The sequence below is a fragment of the Nerophis ophidion genome, linkage group LG14 (genome assembly GCF_033978795.1).
Source record: "Nerophis ophidion isolate RoL-2023_Sa linkage group LG14, RoL_Noph_v1.0, whole genome shotgun sequence".
Taxonomy (NCBI): domain Eukaryota; kingdom Metazoa; phylum Chordata; class Actinopteri; order Syngnathiformes; family Syngnathidae; genus Nerophis; species Nerophis ophidion.
In genome coordinates this window covers 38,998,360-39,023,789 of record NC_084624.1, presented here as the reverse complement: position 1 = coordinate 39,023,789, position 25,430 = coordinate 38,998,360, and the positions used below count along the sequence as shown (strand labels likewise).

Here is a 25,430-nt window from a genome sequence, read left to right as displayed (position 1 = left end):
GGACCTTTATGTAAAACCATTTTTTTACCTGATAGTACCTGCTTATGGGTTGCGTTTTAATTATTATTCAGTTTAGTGTTGTTTTGTCCTCAGCACTCCTTTCTCTGTTTACTTTTCTCGTTGCCTTAGGCACTGATAGGACACACCTGTCTTCAGTTTATGATAAGTAGTCCCGCCTGTCTCCATAGTTAATCACTCTACGTTATATTCTTTGGTCACCTAGCCTTAGTCGCTGGATCAATGTTTGTGAGTCGCCACAAGTTGCGTTTTCTTGTTTTTGCCACACTTAATTTTTTCCACGCTTAAAGACGTTCATGGTGTTCGCCCTTGGCGACGGTTTGTGTTTTGGCTTAACATTTAACACTTCTTACCTGCACGATTCACCTGCCGCTTCCTGCTTAGTTTCCTGCACCTGTTTGAACACAACCCTTGCAGGTATGCGAACCCAGGATCGCAACGGGTTGTGTGTATCTGCATAAGTCCCGAAAATGTTAAATCAAACCATGGGCGCATTGCAGAGATATTTATAAAACAATCTTGCTTTATTTCCTACTTCCTCCAAACATTTTGTTTGGAATTTTCTCCTTTTGTGGCGTTTTTCAGACCTGTGAAGTCAACGAATTATCCATGTATAGTAGACATTTACCCAAACATCCTTCCGTGAGTCAGCCAATTTAAATTTGTGTAAAACCGCCTGTGCTACAACATGATGTTGACAATGAAACCCGATAAAGGAAAACTATCTTGTTTGTTTCAACCAGCACAAGTAACTACTTTAAACTTTAATGATTCATGACAATGCACCTGAAACTCTGAGGACGTCTCTTTGTGTGTGCAATGCACTACGAAGAGTCCTGCTTCAGAAACTTGCGCTAGTATAAAGATGGGTTTTACAATAAACCACTTTCAATGGCGGGCTTAGTGACTACTATATATGGCAACGGAAGAGACAATAAAACGGTGAGTAATAACAGTTGGATAGAAATGTAAGAATGACGATTGCAATGTTAGATTGCGTTGTTGTGTAGCTAGCTTAGCCTTCTAATGTAAGACAACAGCGTCACCGTCCTCCGGCAAAATAAAGAATGATTTTCCTAAAAAAAAACTACTTTTAATTGGATCGGTGCCTACCGTGTTTGGCAATGGACGAGTAATGGATATAATCCGTTAATATGTTTGTGATGTAGCTCGTGGCTCATAGCTTACTTTATAGCCTTGAGCCTCTATTGTTTACAACTCAAAACAGCTGTGCAGCGAACTTATTTACATGATATAGAATAGAAAAGCCTTTTATTGTCAAAATATACATGTATACATCTAGGATCTAGGATTACAAAGTTACAGAATAGGTACAAGTTTAATTTTAGTCAGCCTATATTCCTAACCTGTACTTCAGATAGGCTTTGTTCCTCTATCTCGTACCACATCGCCTCCTTCCTTATTCCAGACAATAACGGTGAGCCATTGATCTTGCTATAACATCTGGGATGTTGTGTCAAGGTGAAAGGCACTTAGAACAGATGGCTGCTGGCAGTCATTGATGTCCAAAGAGCACAATAAAAGCGAAAAAGCTAAAAAAAACTACAAAACATTTGGAACGAGCAGGGGCGAATGCGCACTCAGTACGAGGGGGATTGGTGACGAGAGGTCAATTTGCACTTAACAAATCCGCTTCTCAAAACAAACTGTTTTAAAAGGCAGCAAAAAATGGCTTAAAAATGTCTATGAAACAAAATGTATTATCATTTTTCAGCAAGTAATCACCATTGTGTGTTATGTAGATCACAAAGAAGTGTTTTAATGTAGAAACATTTTTTATGATTTGATCCCTTTTTTGGAATTCACCCTGAGAGCAATGACTAAACATGTCCTTCTCGAAGGTTAACACACAAGACAAGTTTGTTGTGTGAACAAAAAGAAGAAAAGTGTGGTCATTAAAAGTAGTGTTGTCAAGGTTACGCCCTGGCAAAGCTCTCTGTGACATTTAACACAAAACTAACACAAAGACGTCACTACCAGCACAGCAGGACGCTCCGACCCGACTAGTCAATGATCAACCAGATCTTTCATTGGTAATTTAATACAGTTGCTCAGGTTTGATGTGATGGATTGGGGTGTCTTAGAATGGTTCACAGTTTTTTTTGGAGGAGTATGATTCAAGTAGCCCTCAATGCTGGGAACACCACAAGAAATGTCTCACATGTAAACATAGGACATCGTCACCTGACCGCCTTCTGACGCCAACACTTCCCCCATCAACGACGCCAAATCATCACCTTATATGATGCCTGTCACAGATAGGAGCGGCTAACTAGTTACCAGTCAAGTGTAGTGCTGCACGATAACAATATAAATCGTAGTACCACATAAAAAAAGTCAATCGTTCGATACAATTTTCTATAGTTGATATCACATTTTTAATAACTAGGCTGTGGCAAACACGGCTACTTTGCAGTAGCGTTTTTTACATCACTTAAAATAACTTTACGGCAAGAGCTGGTGGGAGGATGGATATCAACATTGTAGTAGTCTGCTACCAACACAATGGAAGCTAAACCAACAAAATCAGCCAATAAGAGGGAAGAGGAACTCCTTTGCTTGGATTTGGTATAGATTAAAAAAGTCAGACACCGACCAAAAAACTGTAATCTGCAGAACAGGCCACTAACATGTCATTGTGAGTGACTTGAACAAATCTAATCTTTTCCATAATTTGAAGACACGGTGTGAAAAACAGTACAGAAAAAGTGTTAAAATGTGAAAAAGTACTAACGTTACAAACCCATGGAGTGATGAAAATAAAAAAACATCAAAGGAGCCTGATAGCTGCTGTGGTTCAAAGGCATTAACTATGACAACAAGTCCTGCAAAAAATTACAGATGCTATGTCTAAATTCATTAGTATCAACATGACCCAAGTACTGTACACAATGTTGGGGAAAAAAAGGGTGGTACTAAAAATCTTTTTTATTATTATTATAATTTTTTTTAAAGTGTTGTCCTTTTGGTATATAAAATGCGTATTTTCAAAAAGCGGAAAAGATCAGTGAAATTGGCATTCATTTAATGTGTGTACAGTGATATTGTCAGGTTTTTAATGTAGTGAGTCCCAGGGACTTATAGGTAGTGATTTTAGTGGATCCCTCGGAAATTTAATGGGTCCCTAAAGTATTTTCATCGCCGCCACAGTATAGCTCGGTTGGTAGAGCGGCCGTGCCAGCAACTTGAGGGTTGCAGGTTCAATCCCCGCTTCCGCCATCTTAGTCCCTGCCGTTGTGTCCTTGAGCAAGACACATTACCCACCTGCTCCTAGTGCCACCCACACTGGTTTAAATGTAAAAATTAGATATTGGGTTTCACTATACAAATATAATTCACTTCACACTTCACTATGTTGAAAATCAAAAATCATTACAGCATGTTCCTAGACGTTACAACACGATTGACATAAGTGAGCACAGTATCGGGCAGTTGAACTGTAGGTTTATTTATATACAAACCCCGTTTCCATATGAGTTGGGAAATTGTGTTAGATGTAAATATAAACGGAATACAAAGATTTGCAAATCATTTTCAACCCATATTCAGTTGAATATGCTACGAAGGCAACCTATTTGATGTTCAAACTGATAAACATTTTTTTTCCCGCAAATAAACATTAACTTTAGAATTTGATGCCAGCAAAACGTGACAAAGAAGTTGGGAAAGGTGGCAATAAATACTGATAAAGTTGAGGAATGCTCATCAAACAGTGTGCAGGCTAATTGGGAACAGGTGGGGGCCATGATTGGGTATAAAAACAGCTTCCCAAAAAATGCCGCCATCCTTTCATCCTTTGTCCACAACTGCGTGAGCAAATAGACAAACAGTTTAAGAACAACGTTTCTCAAAGTGCAATTGCAAGAAATTTAGGGATTTCAACATCTACGGTCCATAATATCATCAAAAGGTTCAGAGAATCTGGAGAAATCACTCCACGTAAGCGGCATGGGCGGAAACCAACATTGAATGACCGTGACCTTCGATCCCTCAGACGGCACTGTATCAAAAACCGACATAAATCTCTAAAGGATATCACAACATGGGCTCAGGAACATTTCAGAAAACCACTGTCACTAAATACAGTTGGTCGCTACATCTGTAAGTGCAAGTTAAAGATCTACTATGCTAAGCGAAAGCCATTTACCAACAACATCCAGAAACGCCGCCGGCTTCTCTGGGCCCGAGATCATCTAAGATGGACTGATGCAAAGTGGAAAAGTGTTCTGTGGTCTGACGAGTCGACATTTCAAATTGTTTTTGGAAATATTCAACATCGTGTTATCCGGACCAAAGGTGAAGCGAACCATCTAGACTGTTATCGACGCAAAGTTCAAAAGCCAGCATCTGTGATGGTATGGGGGTGCATTAGTACCCAAGGCATGGGTAACTTACACATCTGTGAAGGCACCATTAATGCTAAAAGGTACATACAGGTTTTGGAACAACATATGCTGCCATCTAAGCGCCGTCTTTTTCATGGACGCCCCTGCTTATTTCAGCAAGACAATGCCAAGCCACATTCAGCACGTGTTACAACAGCGTGGCTTTGTAAAAAAACAGTGCGGGTACTCTCCTGACCTGCCTGCAGTCCAGACCTGTCTCCCATTGAAAATGTGTGGCGCATTATGAAGCGTAAAATACGACGGCGGAGACCCCGGACTGTTGAACGACTGAAGCTCTACATAAAACAAGAATGGGAAAGAATTGCACTTTCAAAGCTTCAACAATTAGTTTCCTCAGTTCCCAAACTTTTATTGAGTGTCAAAAGAAAAGGTGATGTAACACAGTGGTGAACATGTCCTTTCCCAACTACTTTGGCACATGTTGCAGCCATGAAATTCTAAGTTAATTATTATTAGCAAAAAAAAAAATAAAGTTTGTGAGTTTGAACATCAAATATCAATCAATCAATCAATCAATGTTTACTTATATAGCCCTGAATCACTAGTGTCTCAAAGGGCTGCACAAACCACAGCACAATGATACTGTGAAAGTTCAATCCATAATGGATCCAACACAGTCGCGAGAGTCCAGTCCAAAGCGGATTCAACACAGCAGCGTGAGTCCCGTTCACAGCGGAGCCAGCAGGAAAACATCCCAAGCGGAGGCGGTTCAGCAGCGCAGAGGATGTCCCCAGCCGATACACAGGCAAGCAGTACATGGCCACCGGATCGGACCGGACCCCGCCCACAAGGGAGGGGACATAGGAGAAAAAGAAAAGAAACGGCAGATCAACTGGTCTAAAAAGGGAGTCTATTTAAAGGCTAAAGTATACAAATGAGTTTTAAGGTGAGACTTAAATGCTTCTACTAGGGTAGCATCTCAAACTGTTACCGGGAGGGCATTCCAGAGTACTGGAGCCCAAACGGAAAACGCTCTATAGCCCGCAGACTTTTTGTGGGCTTTGGCAATCACTAATAAGCCGGAGTCTTTTGAACGCAGATTTCTTGCCGGGACATATGGTACAATACATTCGGCAAGATAGGATGGAGCTAGACCGTGTAGTATTTTATACGTAAGTAGTAAAACCTTAAAGTCACATCTTAAGTGCACAGGAAGCCAGTGCAGGTGAGCCAGTACAGGCGTAATGTGATCAAACTTTCTTGTTCTTGTCAAAAGTCTAGCAGCCGCATCTTGTACCAACTGTAATCTTTTAATGCTAGACATGGGGAGACCCAAAAATAATACGTTACAGTAATCGAGGCGAGACGTAACAAACGCATGGATAATGATCTCAGCATCTTTAGTGGACAGAATGGAGTGAACTTTAGCGATATTACGGAGATGAAAGAAGGCCGTTTTAGTAACGCTTTTAATGTGTGACTCAAAGGAGAGAGTCGGGTCGAAGATAATACCCAGATTCTTTACCGTGTCGCCTTGTTTAATTGTTTGGTTGTCAAATGTTAGAGTTGTATTATTAAATAGAGGTTGATGTCTAGCAGGACCGATGATCAGCATTTCCGTTTTTTTGGCGTTGAGTTGCAAAAAGTTAGCGGACATCCACTGTTTAATTTCATTAAGACACGCCTCCAGCTGACTACAATCCGGCGTGTTGGTCAGCTTTAGGGGCATGTAGAGTTGGGTGTCATCAGCATAACAGTGAAAGCTAACACCGTATTTGTGTATCAAGTCCCCTAGCGGCAGCATGTAGATGTTGAAGAGTGCAGGGCCAAGGACCGAACCCTGGGGAACTCCACACGTTACCTTAACGTAGTCCGAGGTCACATTGTTATGGGAGACGCACTGCATCCTATCAGTAAGGTAAGAGTTAAACCAAGACAGGGCTAAGTCTGATATACCAATTCGTGTTTTGATACGTTCTAATAAAATATTATGATCGACGGTATCGAAAGCAGCGCTAAGATCGAGGAGCAGCAACATAGATGACGCATCAGAATCCATCGTTAGCAATAGATCATTAGTAATTTTTGCGAGGGCGTAGAGTGATTTGCCCTGAAACCGGATTGAAAGGTTTCACATAGACGCTAAGTGTTCATTTAACTGCTCCGCAACAATTTTTTCGAGGATTTTTGAAATAAAGGGAAGGTGAGACACCAGTCGGTAGTTTACCATGAGGTCAGGATCGAGGTTAAGTCTTTTAAGAAGAGGATGAATAACAGCTTGTTTGAATGCTAGGGGAACAGTGCCCGAGGAAAGTGATAAGTTTATAATATTTAGCACTGATGGACCTAATAATACAAAGAGCTCCTTTATAAGTTTCCCAGGATGTGGGTCAAGTAAACACGTTGTTTGTTTTATTCCATTTACACGTTGTAACAATTCCTCTAATGTTATTTCCTCAAAACGAGATAAACTATTTGGGGGGCAGTATCCGCCGTATATACAATCGTATCTGTGTTAATAGAACCCAGTTGTAGCTGGGACGCATTGTCTTTAATCTCCTTTCTAATGACTTCAATTTTCTTATTAAAGAATTGCATAAAGTCATCAGCTGAGTGGGTGGAGCTACTGGAAGGGGTCCCTTGTTGGGTTAGCGATGCTACCGTACTAAACAAAAATTTAGGATCGTTTTTATTACGGTGGATGAGATTTGAGTAATATTTAGCTTTAGCTAAGGTAAGCATGCGTTTATAAGTTATTAAACTATCACTCCATGCTTGATGGTGCACCTCAAGTTTAGTCATGCGCCATTTGCGTTCCAGCTTTCTACATAATAATTTCTGAGCTCTAGTTTCTTCTGTAAACCACGGGGTACGCTTTTTTGGAGCCTTTTTTAACTTTAGCGGTGCTATGTTATCAATGGTTTCGCGCAGGGCGTCGTTAAAGTTGTTAGTGAGGTTATCAATAGAGCCCACATACTTTGGGAATGGTGCCATTACAGAGGGCAGTAGGTCAGCAAGAGTTGTCGTTGTGGCCGTATTAACGTTGCGGCTGCTATAGCAGTTATTATTACTATTAGTTTGACGAACATGCGTCTGAACCTCGAATTTTATAAGGTAATGATCGGACAATACTTTAGTATACGGGAGTATCGTAACTTTGGAAACGGTGATACCCCTGACAAGCACTAGGTCTATCGTATTACCGTTGCGATGCGTGGGTTCATTTATTATTTGTGTAAGACCACAGCTATCAATTATAGTCTGGAGCGCTACGCACGGTGGGTCCGATGGGGTATTCATATGGATATTGAAGTCCCCCATTATGATTATGTTATCGGCGTGCGTCACTAGATCAGCAACGAACTCTGAGAATTCATTGATAAAGTCCGAATAGGGCACTGGGGGGGCGGTAGATAACAGCCAGTTGTAGAGGCAGCGGTGTGACAGCCCTCATAGTAAGCACCTCAAACGATTTATATTTATTATTTATGTTAGGACTAAGGTTAAAGTTTTCGTTGTATATTAGTGCGACCCCCCCACCCCTTTTAAGAGGACGGGCTATGTGCGCGTGTGTAAAGTTAGGAGGACATGCCTCATTTAGCGCAAAAAAGTCGTTTGGTTTAAGCCAGGTTTCGCTGAGAACGATGACGTTAAGATTGTTGTCTCTGATGATATCATTAACTAACAACGTTTTGTGAGACAATGATCTTATGTTTAAAAAACCTATATTACAGGTAGTGGGCTGTTTTAGGGAATTTTTGATCAAATTAACCGTAGTAGCAATATTAATAATGTTGTGTTTATTATGCCCAGTGCATTTAGTATAATTACGACCATATCTAGGAATTGATACGACGGGAATTTTCCGATTGTTTGTTTGTTGATTTGATAAACTGCACGCATCATAGTTTGCCAACTCAGTAGAACGCATGTTCCGATTGTTTGTTTGTTGCTTTGATAAACTGCACGCATCATAGTTTGCCACCTCAGTAGAACACGTGTCCAACTCTGAAACAATCAAAGCAGAAAACACTTGTTCTAATTTAACTGACTCCTTACCCAGACCAGTAGTCTCGCATCTTCCATTTAAATTCGGCTTCAGGATGGAGGGAAGTGGTGTTCTGTGGGGATTAGCCTTCTGCTTTGTTTTTAGCCCCGCTCGACATCCGCGTTTCCGATCACACCGCTGGCGTCTGCTCCGTAGACGGCCCCCGCTGCTACTAGACTCCCCTGCTTCACAGGCCGCTGGATGTAGCCGCCGAAGTATTCCCGTGCTCGTTAGCAGGTCTAGCAAGCACGCGTCTATCAGTCCAAAACGGCCCGATATGTCCACATCCAGAAGTGTCTGGCGGTCGTACGTGATCACGGAATGACCACGATGTGAGCCACCCATAAAGTTTGCAGAATTGTCAGCTATTTCTGCCAAATGTTCCATATCTTGTCTTTGTAGTGCAGTCAATTGAATAGGGGTTGAAAATTATTTGCAAATCATTGTATTCTGTTTTTATTTAACTCTAACACAATTTCCCAACTCATATGGAAACAGGGTTTGTATATGTGTTGAGTTATATATATACTGTATTGGCTGAGTTTCTAAAGTTTACTCCACAGCGTGCTCATCGATAACGTCCAGCTTCCGGCATGGGTACATTAAACAACCTAAACGGGGCTCCTGCGCATGCTCTTCACTACTGTGGCATGATGGGTAATGGAGTTCTCATGTTACCTTTGGCCAGCTGGAAAGCCTTAAAGGGGAACATTATCACCAACCCTATGCAAGCGTCAATATATACCTTGATGTTGCAGAAAAAAGACCATGTATTTTTTTAACCGATTTCCGAACTCTAAATGGGTGAATTTTGGAAAATTAAACGCTTTTCTGTCAGAACGTGACGTCACCGAGGTAACACACCCGCCATTTTAATTTTCACGTTACAAACAACGGGTCTCAGCTCTGTTATTTTCCGTTTTTTTCGACTATTTTTTGGAACCTTGGAGACATCATGCCTCGTCGGTGTGTTGTCGGAGGGTGTAACAACACTAACAGGGAGGGATTCAAGTTGCACCACTGGCAAGAAATCTGCCGCCAGACCCCCATTGAATGTACCAGAGTGTCTTCACATTTGACCCACGATGCTAAGACAGACATGGCACAGAGATGTATGGATAACCTGCAGATGCATTTGCAACGATTAAGTCAACGAAATCACAAAGGTGAGTTTTGTTGATGTAGTTGACTTATGTGCTAATCAGACATATTTGGTCACGGCATGACTGCCAGCTAATCGATGCTAACATGCTATGCTAATCGATGCTAACATGCTATTTACGCTAGCTGTATGTACATTTGAAACTAGATACCCACATTTAATGCGAAACAAACACTTACCAATCGACGGATTTAAGTTGCTCCAGTGTCACAAGATGCGAAAGTCCTGATCGTTTGGTCTGCACATTTTACCGGCGATGCTAATAAGGCAGCCATGCTATGGGCCACTTCATTAGGTACACCCACGCTATGGCCGAATAGCATCAATAACTATTCGCCCAATAGCTTCAATTTCTTCTTCAATTTCGTTTTCGCTATCTGCCTCCATACTCCGACCATCTGTTTCAATACATGCGTAATCTGTTGAATCGCTTAAGCCGCTGAAATCAGAGTGTGAATCCGAGCTAATGTCGCTATATCTTGCTGTGGTAACCGCCATGTTTGTATTGGCAGCCCTGTATGACGTCACAGGGAAATGGATAGTGGTTTCGAAGATAGCGAAAATAAGGCACTTTAAAGCTTTATTTAGGGATATTCCGGGACCGGTAAAATTGTGAAAAAAACTTCAAAAAATACAACAAGCCACTGGGAACCGATTTTTATAGTTTTTAACCCTTTTGAAATTGTGATAATGTTCCCCTTTAATGACAACTTGTGATCTGATTGGCTATCGCAACTGTCCGTCAAATCTTTGTGTCCGTTCACTTAAGAGTGCACAGACGCCTGCATTGTTGATTCTGAAGTCATCCGGCAGATTTCGTATAGCTTGACAACATAAGGTTGCTGAATTCTGATTGGATAAAAACTCTATTACCTAAAAAAAACTGCGCTGGAAGGAGCATAATATGACACGGAAATAATACTAATACTTTTAGATATTTAGGGATATTTAAATAAAAAAAAAAAACCTTTTATCTTTAATTAGGATCATGATTTCTGGTTATGTTAGGCCAGCAGAGAAGGCTTTGCAGGCCCTGATGGCAAACCACTTCTATATTGTGATATCTATTGTTAGCAGGATATGAGGTTACATCGGGATATACTCTATATGTTTGTCCAAATTGCAAAGCACTAAGTCAGTGTAACGTACTACATATGCTATCCATATAAACATATTTGTTTATTTCTCTATTAGCAAAAAACCAGGCCATAGATTTGACGGATTGTTGACTATGGACAAAGTCTAAAGAATCAGCTTTGACTGTGAAAATCATTAGTCGAAGACAGCCCTAATTTGACGTGTTAGAGAATTTGTCCAGAAGCGAACTACAGGATGTGTTCCATTCAAAAAACTTTTTGTTTGGAAGAAACTTAAGTGTCACTTTAAAGCCACCGTGGAGACCCGGTCATGGTTCCGTTAGTGATCCGGCTTTAAAGGGCTCGGGGGGTAATGGTCTCATTTAATTGCCTTTGTCCAAGCAGAGGGCCAAAAGTGAAATGGTCCGTTAAAAGGAGCACAAAAGTTCTCTGGATGTGTTCCAGCCCAGCAGTAAGACCAAGCGGCATACGGCTGGGTCTGGTCTGGACACAAGAACCACCCCCACCGTCTCCCATCTTTATTCAGAGGCAGCCCAATGACTCAGTATGTCATCCTCAGCTGGGCCTTTTGTGGTTCTGCTGGCAAAGAGTGAGTAAGTGAGACGTCATACTCGTACATTTAATCCCCATGAAGATTTTAGTCTCTCATTAAAGTACAGTCTTTCTTGAATTCATCAACTGTCATCCAAAAAATAACATTGAATTTGGAGCAGCAAATTAAATATAACTCCTGTTGTAGCTGAGCTGCTCCACCCAAAAGCAAACAACCTCCATGTTTACTAAATGTTTGCTCAGACGGATCCAATGAACAATTCCAACAATGTGGACTAATACAACAAATCCCCAAAAGACTCCCAAGTTGGCCTGGAGAGGTTCCGCCCACCACAGTGGCCCCGTGACCTCACATGCCTCTGCAATTATCATGACCCTCACGGTCTGACCTAGCATGCTGCTCTGTGGTCAGGGGTCACGGACGAAGACCCCGAGTGGGGGGCACCAATGCTGGCTAGGACCGTAGGCCTGGGTCGATAACAAATTTTGCTTGACGATGTATTGACCTACAAAGTATTGCCGATAAACAATATTATTGCCTTCATTTTTATGACAACAAAATAACCATTGATTCAATGATAATACATGATAATAACGCATGGATATACTTTCAAATGCAATAAACTTGTATTTCTCATGTATTTCAACATTGCAATTAAAACGAAAATGTTTAAATCTTCAAGTTAAATAAAACACATAACAGTACGATACACTTTGTTAGCAAAATGTTGCACTTGTAAAATTCATTAATTATCAATTAATTAATAAAATATCTTAAGGAGGGGATGGTGGGGGGACTCAAATATACACCACCAATAAATTAAATAGCTAAATAAAGTATTGACAACGTTGCACTTCCATTTTTAACATGTAGGCAGAAGTAGAGTTGTACATTACTTAACTTACAATCAAGTTAGAACCTTTTTTAAATAAAAGTGCAAAGCAACCATATAAACACTACAGTTTATACATATGTATTAGCAGCTCATATGCAAAACAAAATTAAAGTTTTGCAGATTCCGAGTGAGGAACACCGACAAGAAATGACAGCATAACAGCACTTTTAAAGAATGCTAGTTTTAAAACAGTATTAAATGGCAGTAAGTATCTGTGGATGTATTTCTGTGAGCGCACACTATTTTGCACTGTTTTGTTCTGGCTCCTTCACCGAGTGCGAAGTGAGTTTGGACTGTCGAGTGGTTTTATTTCAAGTGGCTTCTCGGTCTTGATAGACTCATCTTGTTCCAAAGGTTTGAACTGAATTATTCCCACATTGGTGCAGTGGCATTTGGCTTTGTGTTCATTTTGTCCATGTTAGCTGCTACGTGCTAACTAGTTGCACTGTGTGATGCTAGCCGGCCATAGGCCCCACGTCACTGCACAAAGAGTCCAAGTCACCTCATGAGAACAAGATCATTCACCCACTTCTTTTCATTCCGCTATGGCACAAACACGCTAAAAGCGACGAAAAGCTCTTGAAGCATGCAAATGGAGATTTATCGACGCTGGAAAACTTATCTATTTTCATTTATCGTCTGTTAATTGACTTATCGAATATCGGCCCAGGCCTACTAGCACTTCAGTAGCTAATTTCAGTCAGTCAATCAAAACGTCATCCTACCAGACTCCATCTTTGTAGCTGAGATAATTATGCTAATGTTGGCAACGCCTATGACTGAAACGGTAATTAGCAGATGCTCGGCCTCCAACCAATCGTCATTCCTCAGTCTGACAACCATTAATCTTCACTTCCAATCAGCCAATTGTACCTTGCAGCCTTCACACGTCAAGTACAGCGATTTGGCCCTTCTAAGTGCACTGATTTTTTGGCATTACGGGAGAGGTGGGCGGGGCCTGCGCCATTTCATGCACATACACAGGTGCTACATAGCAGAGTCCGAAAATGATTGATTGTAATACCATCGCTCCCTGCAGCTTATTAATGATAACAGACAATTCATATTCAGAACTAAATACACAATCAATCAATCAATCAATCAATGTTTATTTATATAGCCCCAAATCACAAATGTCTCAAAGGACTGCACAAATCATTACGACTACAACATCCTCGGAAGAACCCACAAAAGGGCAAGGAAAACTCACACCCAGTGGGCAGGGAGAATTCACATTCAGTGGGACGCCAGTGACAATGCTGACTATGAGAAACCTTGGAGAGGACCTCAGATGTGGGCAACCCCCCCCCTCTAGGAGGGGGGGGGGGGGGGGGGGGGGGGGTTGCCCACTCAAAACAGTCCAAAACTCAAACCAACACACCACTTGCTCACCCACGACTACATTTCTGTGTGTAATAATGACATGTCATTTAATTAATTCGGCCGTGCTTCTTGCACAGTAGAAAGAATCTGAATTAGGGCTGGGCGATATATCGCAGGTTTGTCTCTGTGCAATATAGAAAATGACTATATCGTGATATTCGAGTAGTTGCTTTTAGCTGCGGGCATTACACTACAGGCACTTCCCACTCCTTCTTGAGTTTCCTTCTTACAGACAGCAAGCGCACAAACTTACACACGTCACATACTGTCACGTCACATACGTATACGTCCTAAAAGAGCAGAGAGGTAACAGACTGGGTAACGTTAGCTGTGATGCTAGCAAAGCTGTGAGAGTGGTAATATGAGAGAAAGAAGGTGCGAATGAAGGAAGAATTAATTCCCAAGAAAAACAGCAGGGGGTCCATCGTCTGCCGGTGGTTTGGCTTCAAGCGGGAAGATGTCGAATAGACAACTTTAATTTGTCAAGTGTGGGGCACAAGCATTGCTCCCAAAAGTAACACTACTGCTAATATGTAGCATCATTTGAAAAGTCACCTGCTAATAACTTTAATAAATACAGTTTTGGTCAAATGACTTAGTTGTGATTTCCTTCTCTGCATGAAAGTTTAAAATGAGCATATATTAATGCAGTATGAACAAGAATGTTTTAATGTAGACACAGAATCATCATACTGCTGCGATTATATGTATCAAGTGTTAATTCAAGGCTAAGGCAAAATATCGAGATATATATAGTGTATCGCGATATGGCCTAAAAAGGTCGAGATATTAAAAAAAGGCCATATCGTCCAGCCCTAATCAGAATGACTTTAAACAATCCACTAAGTCAGTCAAAAAGTAAACGGTCTAATAGGCACACAAATTTAAGCAAAATATCGTCTACTTGCTAATAAACAACAAAGAGTCAAGGAATAAAGGCATCAAACGTGTACTGATAGTGAAGTGGACTTACTCTTAATTATCTCACTGAAATAGAAAGTTAAAAATAAACAGTGTTCTTGTCTACTGACCGCACACAAACACTCAAAATGAGTTTTGTTTGTCAAAAGACTTGATGTGGACTCAAAGACGAGTGTGTTGCTGGAGGCGAGAAGCTTACAGTCTGCAAACACGGCAGAACAAACATGGGACTTAATTCCTTGCTGGAGGGCAGCAATTATCAGCCAATTAACACTCGAGATGAACATGCTGACAACATCTTTCACTGCCTCTCGTTAATACATTATTATCTTTGGATACAGCTTTTGTATTGGATGTCATTAGACCGTGTACGATTCGAATACAACCTCTGGTCAGACGAGGCGACCCACTGAACTTAAGCATAGGGCGGGGCGATATATCGATATAAACGATATATCGCAGGTTGTTTTTCTGTGCGATATAGAAAATGACTATATCGTAATATTCGATTAGATGTTCTCACACAGTTGCTTTTAGCTGCGGACATTACATTGCAGGCGTTTCTCACTCCTTCTCGTCTCTCCTTCTCACAGAGACGTAAAACAAGCCCGCCTTCTTACATACGTCACATACTGTCGTGCGTCTAGCGCAGGGGTCGGGAACCTTTTTGGCTAAAGGGGCCAAAAAGCCAAATATTTTAAAATGTGTTTCCGTAAGAAGTGAAGTGAATTATATTTATATAGCGCTTTTTCTCTAATGACTCAGTGGAGCCCTTTGCCATAGCAGGGCGGACCCTAAAAGCACTTTACATAGTGAAACCAAATATCTAATTTTTACATTTAAACCAGTGTGGGTGGCACTGGGAGCAGGTGGGTAAAGTGTCTTGCCCAGGGACACAACGGCAGTGACTAGGATGGCGGAAGCGGGGATCGAACCTGTAACCCTCAAGTTGCTGGCAGGGCCGCTCTACCAACCAAGCTATACCGCCCCAAAGAGCCATATAATATTTTTTTTAACACTGAACACAACTAAACGCGTGCATTTTTAAGTAAGACCAACATTTCTAGTGTATAATAGGTCTCTTATTCTTTGTAATAACATTTTTATTCTGAAGCTAACTGTGGAGGGGGCGTGGCCCGCGGGCCTGCAGCGAACTGGGGTGTGCCAGGACCGGCCTTGAAATCAGCGAGAGCTGCGTAGATGGCCCACCTGAGCCTTGTTATCTAATCACCTGTCGCTCTGTTATAAGCAGCAGCCAGGAGGAGAGACGGGGTTGGGGCTGGAGCCAGAGCGCGAGCGAGAACGAAAGAGAAAAATACAATTGGACGGCGTGGCGCAGTGGGAGAGTGGCCGTGCGCAAACCGAGGGTCACTGGTTCAAATCCCACCTAGAACCAACCTCGTCACGTCCGTTGTGTCCTGAGCAAGACACTTCACCCTTGCTCCTGATGGGTGCTGGTTGGCGCCTTGCATGGCAGCTCCCTCCATCAGTGTGTGAATGTGTGTGTGAATGGGTAAATGTGGAAGTAGTGTCAAAGCGCTTTGAGTACCTTGAAGGTAGAAAAGCGCTATACAAGTACAACCCATTTATCATTTAATTGCTGGAAAGCAACTGAGAGACTTATTGAAAAATAAAACAATAGTGTAACCCTGAAACGGGCTCTCATGTCGGTGCTTGGTGATCTGGAGAACCCCCAGGAGGACAAGCCCCACACTAACCAATAATAAATAAATAACTTCTTAAGGCAACTTCTTGAACAGGTGCGGTAGTAAACGGATGGATGGACTAAAAATGCATTAGAATGTTTTATGTTTTAAACATTATTTTTAACACCTATTACAAGTGTAATTATTCATTACTTATCATGTTAAGCAACGTCAGCTCAGATTTATCTGAGAGCCAGATGCAGTCATCAAAAGAGCCACATCTAGCTCGCGAGGCATAGGTTCCCTACCCCTGGTCTAGCGTCATACGCTCTCGCCGAGCAGAGAGGTAGAAGCATGGCTAACGTTAGCTGAGGCAGGTCGTGCAAGCAGAGCGGAGCTTGTGACAATACGAGCGAGAGAAGGTGCGAAACTGATCACAAACGGAGGAAGAACAATAAATGCCCAAAATAAAGAGCAGGGGATCCATCATCTGGCGGTGGTTTGGCTTCAAGTGGGAAGATATTCAGCAGACAACAGCAATATGCAGCAGAAGTTTTACTACAAAAAGGTAGCAACACTATTAATTTGTTCTTTCATTTAAAAAGTCACCCGTGAGAGAATGAAGAGTATCTAATAAATACAGTTTTGGTCAATTGCACTTAGTTGTGATTTCCCTCTCTGCATGAAAGTTTAAAAGTAGCATATATTAATGCATTATGAAGAAGAATTCTTTAATGTAGACACATAGAATCATCATACTGCTGTGATTATATGCAGCAAGTGTTCATTCAAGGCCAAAGAAAAATATCGAGATATATATCGTATATCGCAATATGGCATAAAAATATTGTGATATTAATAAAAGCCCATACCGCCCAGCCCTACTTAAGTATATCCCTAAGCGGAGGAAAAAAAACTAACGAGATATATAGAGTGTCCAGTGAGAAGGGAACAGAGTCAGCCAGGAAGGACGTGACTAGTGACAGGAAAGACTTTGAAGCTTGATCAAAGTGCGGGCGCCCGGGCAAACAAAGGGCACTAATAGGAAAAGGAATGAGGGAGGGGACGTACCTGATGAGCACACACTGGTTGTGCGGCCTCCTCCACAGAGAGCGGTAGCACTCGTTAGCCACGGCGAAGATGTGCGGCGGGATCTCGCCCAGGTGGTGGCAGCTGTACAACTCGATGGCGGCCCGCTCGTACAGGCCGGGCAGTGGCTGGTAGGGATTGACTGCCGCCAGGATTGAGCCGATGTACGTCTGAGGAGAGAGGGCGGAGTTGTACATTAGTGCTGAGTCAGCTACTGTGTAAATCATAGCATGCCTTTATAGGAATATTTGTGTCAGTACCCTTCAATAAGTGTACTCTATCCGCACACTTTACTTATTAGTTCCTGAGTGTGCTAATATTGACAACGCAGCAGTGTGAATTATATTTATATAGCGCTTTTCTCAAGTGACTCAAAGCGCTTTACATAGTGACACCCAATATCTAAGTTACATTTAAACCAGTGTGGGTGGCACTGGGAGCAGGTGGGTAAAGTGTCTTGCCCAAGGACACAACGACAGTAACTAGGATGGCACAAGCGGGAATCGAACCTGCAACCCTCAAGTTGCTGGCACGGCCACTCTACCAACCGAGCTATGCACTCTCCCAAATCCAGTAATGTCTCGACCAGAAAGGACGATCACAGTATTTAACCACTTTATTTATATTACCGTATTTTCCGGACAATAAGGCGCACTTAAAACCCTTTCCCCCCCCTCAAAACTCGACAGTGCGCCTAATGTAAGGAATAAGTTAGGTTGAGCTAACCCAGCTCGAAGCAACTTTATTCGGTACATTTAACCTACTCAGTGGCCTAGTGGTTAGAGTGTCTGCCCTGAGATCGGTAGGTTGTGAGTTCAAACCCCGGCTGAGTCATATCAAAGACTATAAAAATGGCACTCAGGATCAAGGGTAGGAATTGGGGGTTAAATCACCAAAAATGATTCCTGGGCGCGGCCACCGCTGCTGCCCAATGCCCCCCTCACCTCCCAGGGGGTGAACAAAGGGATGGGTCTAATGCAGAGGACAGATTTCACCACACCTAGTGTGTGTGACGATCATTGGTACTTTAACTTTAACATAGTGTAATGATAAGTGTGACCAGTAGATGGCAGATAGGTGTAGGCTGCACGTTTGATGTGCTTCAACATTAAGAGTATTATGAAGGTGTGTGTTAAAGGTAAGACATTATCTAGCGTTTTGTTTCGCAATATTATGCAAAAGCAACTTTTCTTACCTTCTGGTACTGGCTAATCTGTATTTGGGATCTGCATAAATACTGAAAAATTGCTTGCGTCCGCCTTTGTAGTTCATACCAACACCGTAGTTGATTAGCTTCTTTTTCCTCTATCTTCTTGTTATGTGACATTCATCCTCCGCTGTTGCCATTTCTAATACAGTATAAAGTAGCAAAAAGTTCTTACTGACATCTGTCAGTAAACTCGCCATGAAAGCGCTAAAACATTACGGTGTAGTGAGTTTTACATTATTCACCCATGGAACTTTAGTTATTAGAGTTACGGTCGAATGGTTTTTCACGGGACACATTTCCGGTGTTGTTGTTTCCGGATGAGGAGATGCGACTCCGTTATTGATATAAGTAAAGTCTGAATGTCATTGAAACAGTTTGGCTCCATCTTTTGATACTACCTCCACCCCCATCCTTGCACGCTACACCGCTACAACAAAGATGACGGGGAGAAGACGCTGCCGAAGGTGAGCCACGTAAAAAACAAGGCCGCCCACAAAATGGCGCATCCGGAAGCAACAGTCAGAAAGCGGCTTGAAAATGATCTGTAAACATAATCTATGCTCCATTTTGACCAAAGAACCACCATTACTTGTTATGTAGACCACAAGGAAGTGTTTTCAATTTAGAAAATAATAATATGACTCCTTTAATGTGCCCTATAATCCGGTGCGTCTTATATATGAAAAAAGACAAAAAATAGACAAGTCATCGGCAGTGCGCTTTATAATCCGGTGCGCCCTATTGGTCCGGAAAATATGGTACTATTTACTATTGATGGGGTAAATGATTCGCCAGATAAAACCTATTTGAGGGCCCATTCATTGACACCCCTGATCTGGATCTAGACTTGTATCCATCTACACCAGGGGTCATCAACGCGGTGCCCGCGGGCACCAGGTCGTCCATGAGGACCAGATGAGTAGCCCGCTGGCCTGTTTTAAAAATAGCTCAAATAGCAGCACTTACCAGTGAGCTGCCTCTATTTTTAAAAAACATTTTTTTAATTTACTAGCAAGCTGGTCTCGCTTTGCTCTACATTTTTAATACTAAAAGAGACAAACATTAAATAGAATTTGAAAATCCAAGAAAATATTTTGAAGACTTGGTCTTCACTTGTTTAAATAAATTATATATTTTTTTTTTACTTTGCTTCTTATAACTTTCAGAAAGACAATTTTAGATAAAAAATACAACCTTAAAAATGAATTTGGGATTTTTAAACACACATACCTTTTTACCTTTTAAATTCCTTCCTCTTCTTTCCTACAATTTAAATCAATGTTCAAGTATTTTTTTATTGTAAAGAATAATAAATACATTTTAATTTAATTCTTTATTTTAGCTTCTGTTTTTTCGATGAAGAATATTTGTGAAATATTTCTTCAAACTTATTATGATTAAAATTATTCTGGTAAATCTAGACAATTTTGTAGAACCAAATTTAAATCTTATTTCAAAGTCTTTTGAGTTTCTTTAAAAAATTTTGTTTTGGAAAATCTAGAAGAAATAATGATTTGTCTTTGTTTGAAATATAGCTTGGTCCAATTTGTTATATAACAAAGTGCAGATTGGATTTTAACCTATTTAAAACATGTCATCAAAATTCTAAAATTAATCTTAATCAGGAAAAATTATTAATGATGTTCCATAAATTATTTTTTTAATTTTTTCAAAAAGATTCAAATTAGCTAGTTCTTCTCTTCATTTCTTTCGGTTGAATTTTGAATTTTTAAAGAGTCGAAATTGAAGATAAACTATTTTTCAAAATTTTATTTTAATTTTTTTCATGTTTTCTGTTCTTTTAAACTGTTCAATTAAGTGTTTTTTTCATCATTTACCCTCTACAAAAAAACCTTCCATAAAAGGAAAAAAAATGTACGACGGAATGGCAGACAAAAATACCCATTTTTATTTATATAGATTTATTCATTAAACATAAATTGAGCAATTTGGATATTTCTGGCAATTTATTTAAGTGTGTATCAAACTGGTAGCCCTTCGCATTAATCAGTACCCAAGAAGTAGCTCTTTTTTTCAAAAAGGTTGGTGACCCCTGATCTACACATTAACATTAACATACACGCACACATACAGGCACACACGCACACATTTGATCATTTATATCCATTACGAGTTGCTAATCTGCAGCCAAAAAAGTGTTTCTTGATAAACACAGTCAACTGACAAAGCAGTTGTTTTGGTCATACGTTTTTATTTCTGAAAGTGACACACACATCTGGGCATGGAGCTCATGAGGCATCAATGCTTCGGTATATTCAGTTTGAACCATTACTACTACCTTTTGCTACATAGCACAGATGGCGACTATTGATTGTAGGTGGTGTCCATCACTGCACACTCACCACTTTGAGTGTAATTTTTTTACTCAAAAGACTACGTATAAGTATACCAATTGTGACACAGCCTCCATTAACACATACGTTTTAAAATTGCCTCCATGTAAACAAAGTCATTACTTTTTTTTCCATTTTAAGTTAAAACAGTTTTGTGTAGAGAAGATGACTAATGTTGGACAGCAAAGAAACCAAAATGAAAAGAAGATGTTTGGAACACTTTTTTGAAAGCGCTCACGGTCCAAAATAGAGACCAAAAATGTGTCGCCAGGCTCCAGCGTTCATGTTTTGACTGCTGGTAAGACATTAAAAAGCTGCAGTAAGCACCTTCTGGCGCTCCAAACCACACGGCTGCTCCAGTCCAAAGCAAACTGAACGTCTGACTTTTAAGAAAGAAAAAAATGTGAAGACGCACAACGTGGACGAAGGCCACTCGTGAGCTAATTAGCACAAGTTCAAAGCTCTGAAGTGTACTCGACAGTGACAAAAGGTCACATGAGAGGCTTCCAGATATATGTTCTTCCATGGAGCAAATCTACTTGTGGTGAAAAAAGTCAATTACTTCTGCAAAGGTCTGCCTGGCGACCAAGCCGTGTTGTGCACATGAGGCCTACTGACTGACTGACCTACATTCAGCATGCAAACACATTTGAATGGCAGGTGAGCAGAAAATTTACATGACGAGCCGCCTGTGCTGAGACGTAGGGGGCGGGGCCATTGTCATCATGTGACTTGGTGCACATGTTCAACGACTCCTTTCCTTTATTCATGTTTGTGATGATTGCACCTTTTGCATTAACTATTTTTTTCTTCTGACTGGCTAAAGTTCCGACCTTTAGCGCCCCCTGTTGAGCGTGTAGTTTTAAAGTGCATACAATTCACTGTAAAGTCGAACGAGAGCATTCTAGAAGGCTCTGCGCTGCTGACTTCTGTGGAGAGTTAAAAAAAGAAAAGAAAAAAATACCTTTGGGCAAAGCCGCAGTTCCACTTAAGTTGAAGAATTGAAACCATTTGGACTCAATTATAACCCCCCACCCCCTCGCCTTGTCGGCCCCCACCTACACCATTTCTTCCTGGTAACAGTTTCCACGGCGATGCCCAGGCCAAGCTAATTGGCTGTGACTCCCTTCAGAGGGCTGACCATTGGTTAAACGTGGATTACCGAGGCCCCCTTGTCATTGTTCGTCATTCCACAGACGTGATGCAACAAACTAACCATATTAATCGTACTAGCAAACGCTTGTCCTGATTCTGAAAAACTGTAAACTAATTTGAAGGATTTTTACAAATGTATTGACGATACACAAGCTGAACAATATGCTAATCTGCCAATAAACATAACATGCTAGACATGCAATAGTAAACATAGTAAAATGAATGTGTGAAAATATTAACAGAGAATGTAAAAAGTGTGAATTATTGGTGGAGTGGGGCATGAAGTAAATATCTAAATGGCGTCTCTGTTGTCATGTGATCTTACAAAGAAATACGTCTGGTGTTTTTTACTGACAGGCGTCATGTAAAAATGCGTAGAGGCGAGCGGGCAAAAAAAAAAAAATTCAAAATGAGATCAGTCAAGAGTGGATAAAGCAGTCAAATGAAGACCAGATGTGGGAACGAAGTTGGAGGATGAGAGTAAAGCGCTCGCCGACTTGCGTGACTGACGGCAGGAAATGTAGGCGGGATGCCGCCAACAAGCAGCGCTTGCATGGCCAGCAAACTGCTGCACGTTTTATTGTGCTTGGACACATCAGCAGATGCCTTGCATGAGTTTTTTTCTCTCGTTTTGATGTGATAGACAGACGAATGTCTACAGCAGAGCTGCAAGAACAACAAATGTTTGTCTTTTCATTGTACTGGACATTAGACGTCTTACATGTTAACACAGCTAAATAACAGCGATGCGACTAGTCACACTCACTAGCATTAGCATAAGTGTACATAGATAGACCACGGGTCACCAACCTTTTTGAAACCAAGAGCTACTTCTTGGGTATTGATTAATGCGAAGGGCTACCAGTTTGATACACAGTTAAATAAATTGCCAGAAATGGCCAATTTGCTCAATTTACCTTTAATAAACAAATCTATCTATACATGTAAAAAAAATTGATATTTCTGTCTGTCATTCCGTTGTTTGTAGAGAATAAATAATGAAAAAAACACTTAATTGAACGGCTTAAAAGAGGAGAAAACAGGGGAAAAAAAGAAAATAAAATTCTTCAATTTCGACTCTTTAAAATTCAAAATTCAACCGAAAAAAAGAAGAGAAAAACTATCTAGTTCGAATCTTGTGGAAAAAATTAAAAAAAATAATTTATGGAACATCATTAGTCCTTTTTCCTGATTAAGATTAATTTTAGGATTTTGATGAGATGTTTTAAATAGGTTAAAATCCAATCTGAACTTTGTTAGAATATATAACAAATTGGACCAAGCTATATTTCTAACAAAGACAAATCATTATTTCTTCTAGATTTTCCAGAACAAAAATTTAAAAATAAATTCAAAAGACTTTGAAATAAGATTTCAATGTGATTCTACAGATTTTCTAGATTTGCCAGAATATATATATTTTTAATTTGAATCATAATAAGTTTGAAGAAATATTTCACAAATATTCTTCGTTGAAAAAACAGAAGCTAAAATGAAGAATTAAATTAAAATGTATTTATTATTTTTTACAATAAAAAAAAAATAATTTACTTGAACATTGATTTAAATTGTCAGGAAAGAAGAGGAAGGAATCCAAAAGGTATATGTGTTTAAAAATAGTACAATCATTTTTAAGGTTGTATTTTTTCTCTAAAGTTGTCTTTCTGAAAGTTATTAGAAGCAAAGTGAAAAAAAATAAATGAATTTATTTAAACAAGTGAAGACCAAGTCTTTAAAATATTTTCTTGGATTTTCAAATTCTATTTGAGTTTTGTCTCTCTTAGAATTAAGCAAAGCGAGACCAGCTAAATACAATTTTAAAAAATAGAGGCAGCTCACTGGTAAGTGCTGGTATTTGAGCTATTTTTAGAACAGGCCAGCGGGCGACTCATCTGGTCCTTACGGGCTACCTGGTGCCCGCGGGCACCGCGTTGGTGACCCCAGCAGTAGGATCTTGGTTTCCGCACTTTTCATTTGATTTAGTTTGGCCAGGTTTTTTCGTGTAACAAACTAACCCATGTTCCATAACTTTTCCAACTTTTATGGGGAAGTTTCACATATTGTCAAATGCCAATGTTGACAGCTATGGAATGCACACAAAATGACAAACAAATATCTACTTTTTTCCTGTTGGATCAAGAGCTGTCAAGTGTTGTGCTTCCTGCGCTGTCCATACGCTGTGTAGAGGGGGAGGTGTTTAAGTTGTGTAACTCTCAGTTTTAGGTAGAATATGCTTTTGGACAGTCAGTGCTATTTTTAAAAACATTTTTATTCCGTACAACTGCAAGATAAGCTGCTGTGGGGCCAAAGAAAGTTGCAAGTGCCAGCACTTTGCTAAAGTAGTTGAGAAATACGATTGAATTTAAAAAAAAAAAAAACTTGTGTCAAAGGACCAAAGTGCTGTCCTTATCGGTGTCCCCATAAAAAATAAGGTAAACCATCATTTTTACACTTCACATTGTTTTCTACATGGAAAATTATAATTCTTTTAAAATTTAAAATTATAATTCTTCTCTATGAAGGACGCAACCCGGGGGTCCCTGGTTCAATCCCCACCGAGTACCAACCTCGTCATGTCCGTTGTGTCCTGAGCAAGATACTTCACTCTTGCTCCTGATGGGTGCTGGTTAGCGCCTTGCATGGCAGCTCCCTCCATCAGTGTTTGAATGTGTGTGTGAATGGAAAAATGTGGAAGTAGTGTCAAAGCGCTTTGAGTACCTTAAAGGTAGAAAAGCGCTATACAAGTACAACCCATTTATTTATTTATAAGTGTGCCAAACTATTTTACATTGGTGTTGGTTGCTTTTTAGGTGCCAGTATTTTAAGTAAGTCCCTCACCTTCTGCTAAGTAGCCAATATGACAATTATTGAAGGTGGTAAATAAGCATGAATAGCATTAGGATTTTATCGATACACATACCAAAATCAATACTCCTTATTGATATCGGTATTCATAAGTACTCTTATAGGTACTATATGTAATCGTTGTAAATAAAGATGTGGAAAAATGCATTTTTTCTACCATTTTTCTTAGCTTTATTATTTTTCCTTATTTGTGATTATTCCAAGCTGATTATCAGATCCTAAGGTTGGGCGATATGGCAAAATACATTTCAAAAAAACTTTTGATTTTGAATAATATTAGCAGTAGTGGCAGGTGTTTTTCACACAGCTTTTGGACGACGAGTAGGCATAAAATTTGCAAGAGAAACATATCACCTGACACGTCATTTGCCACATGTTTGGCTCTGTATTTTATAGTTAGTTTGATAGTGTGAGGTGGTCACGGAGGCAGACACAAAGATGGGCCGAGAAAGATGCATTGCTGCCAGCTAAAACGAAGCAAAGTGCGTACCGTACTTTTTGGACTATAAGGCGCACTTAAAATCCGTTCATTTTCTGAAAGATCGACAGAGCGCCTTATATCCCAGTGCACCTAATGTACGGAATACTTTTGGTTTTGCTTACCGACCTCGAAGCAATGTTATTTGGTACATGGTGTAATGATAAGTGTGACCAGTAGATGGTAGTC

General features: G+C 40.3%; 1 protein-coding gene across 2 annotated transcripts in view; it reads right to left on the bottom strand.

Moving 5' to 3' along the window:
- myo10 (myosin X) overlaps nt 1-25,430 on the bottom strand; it is a 165,075-nt gene that overhangs the window by 60,927 nt on the left and 78,718 nt on the right. For both annotated transcript variants that reach the window (XM_061920715.1, XM_061920716.1), the window contains exon 4: nt 17,162-17,349. In XM_061920715.1, coding sequence (XP_061776699.1) covers nt 17,162-17,349 — 188 coding nt within the window. The remainder of the gene's footprint in view (nt 1-17,161; nt 17,350-25,430) is intronic.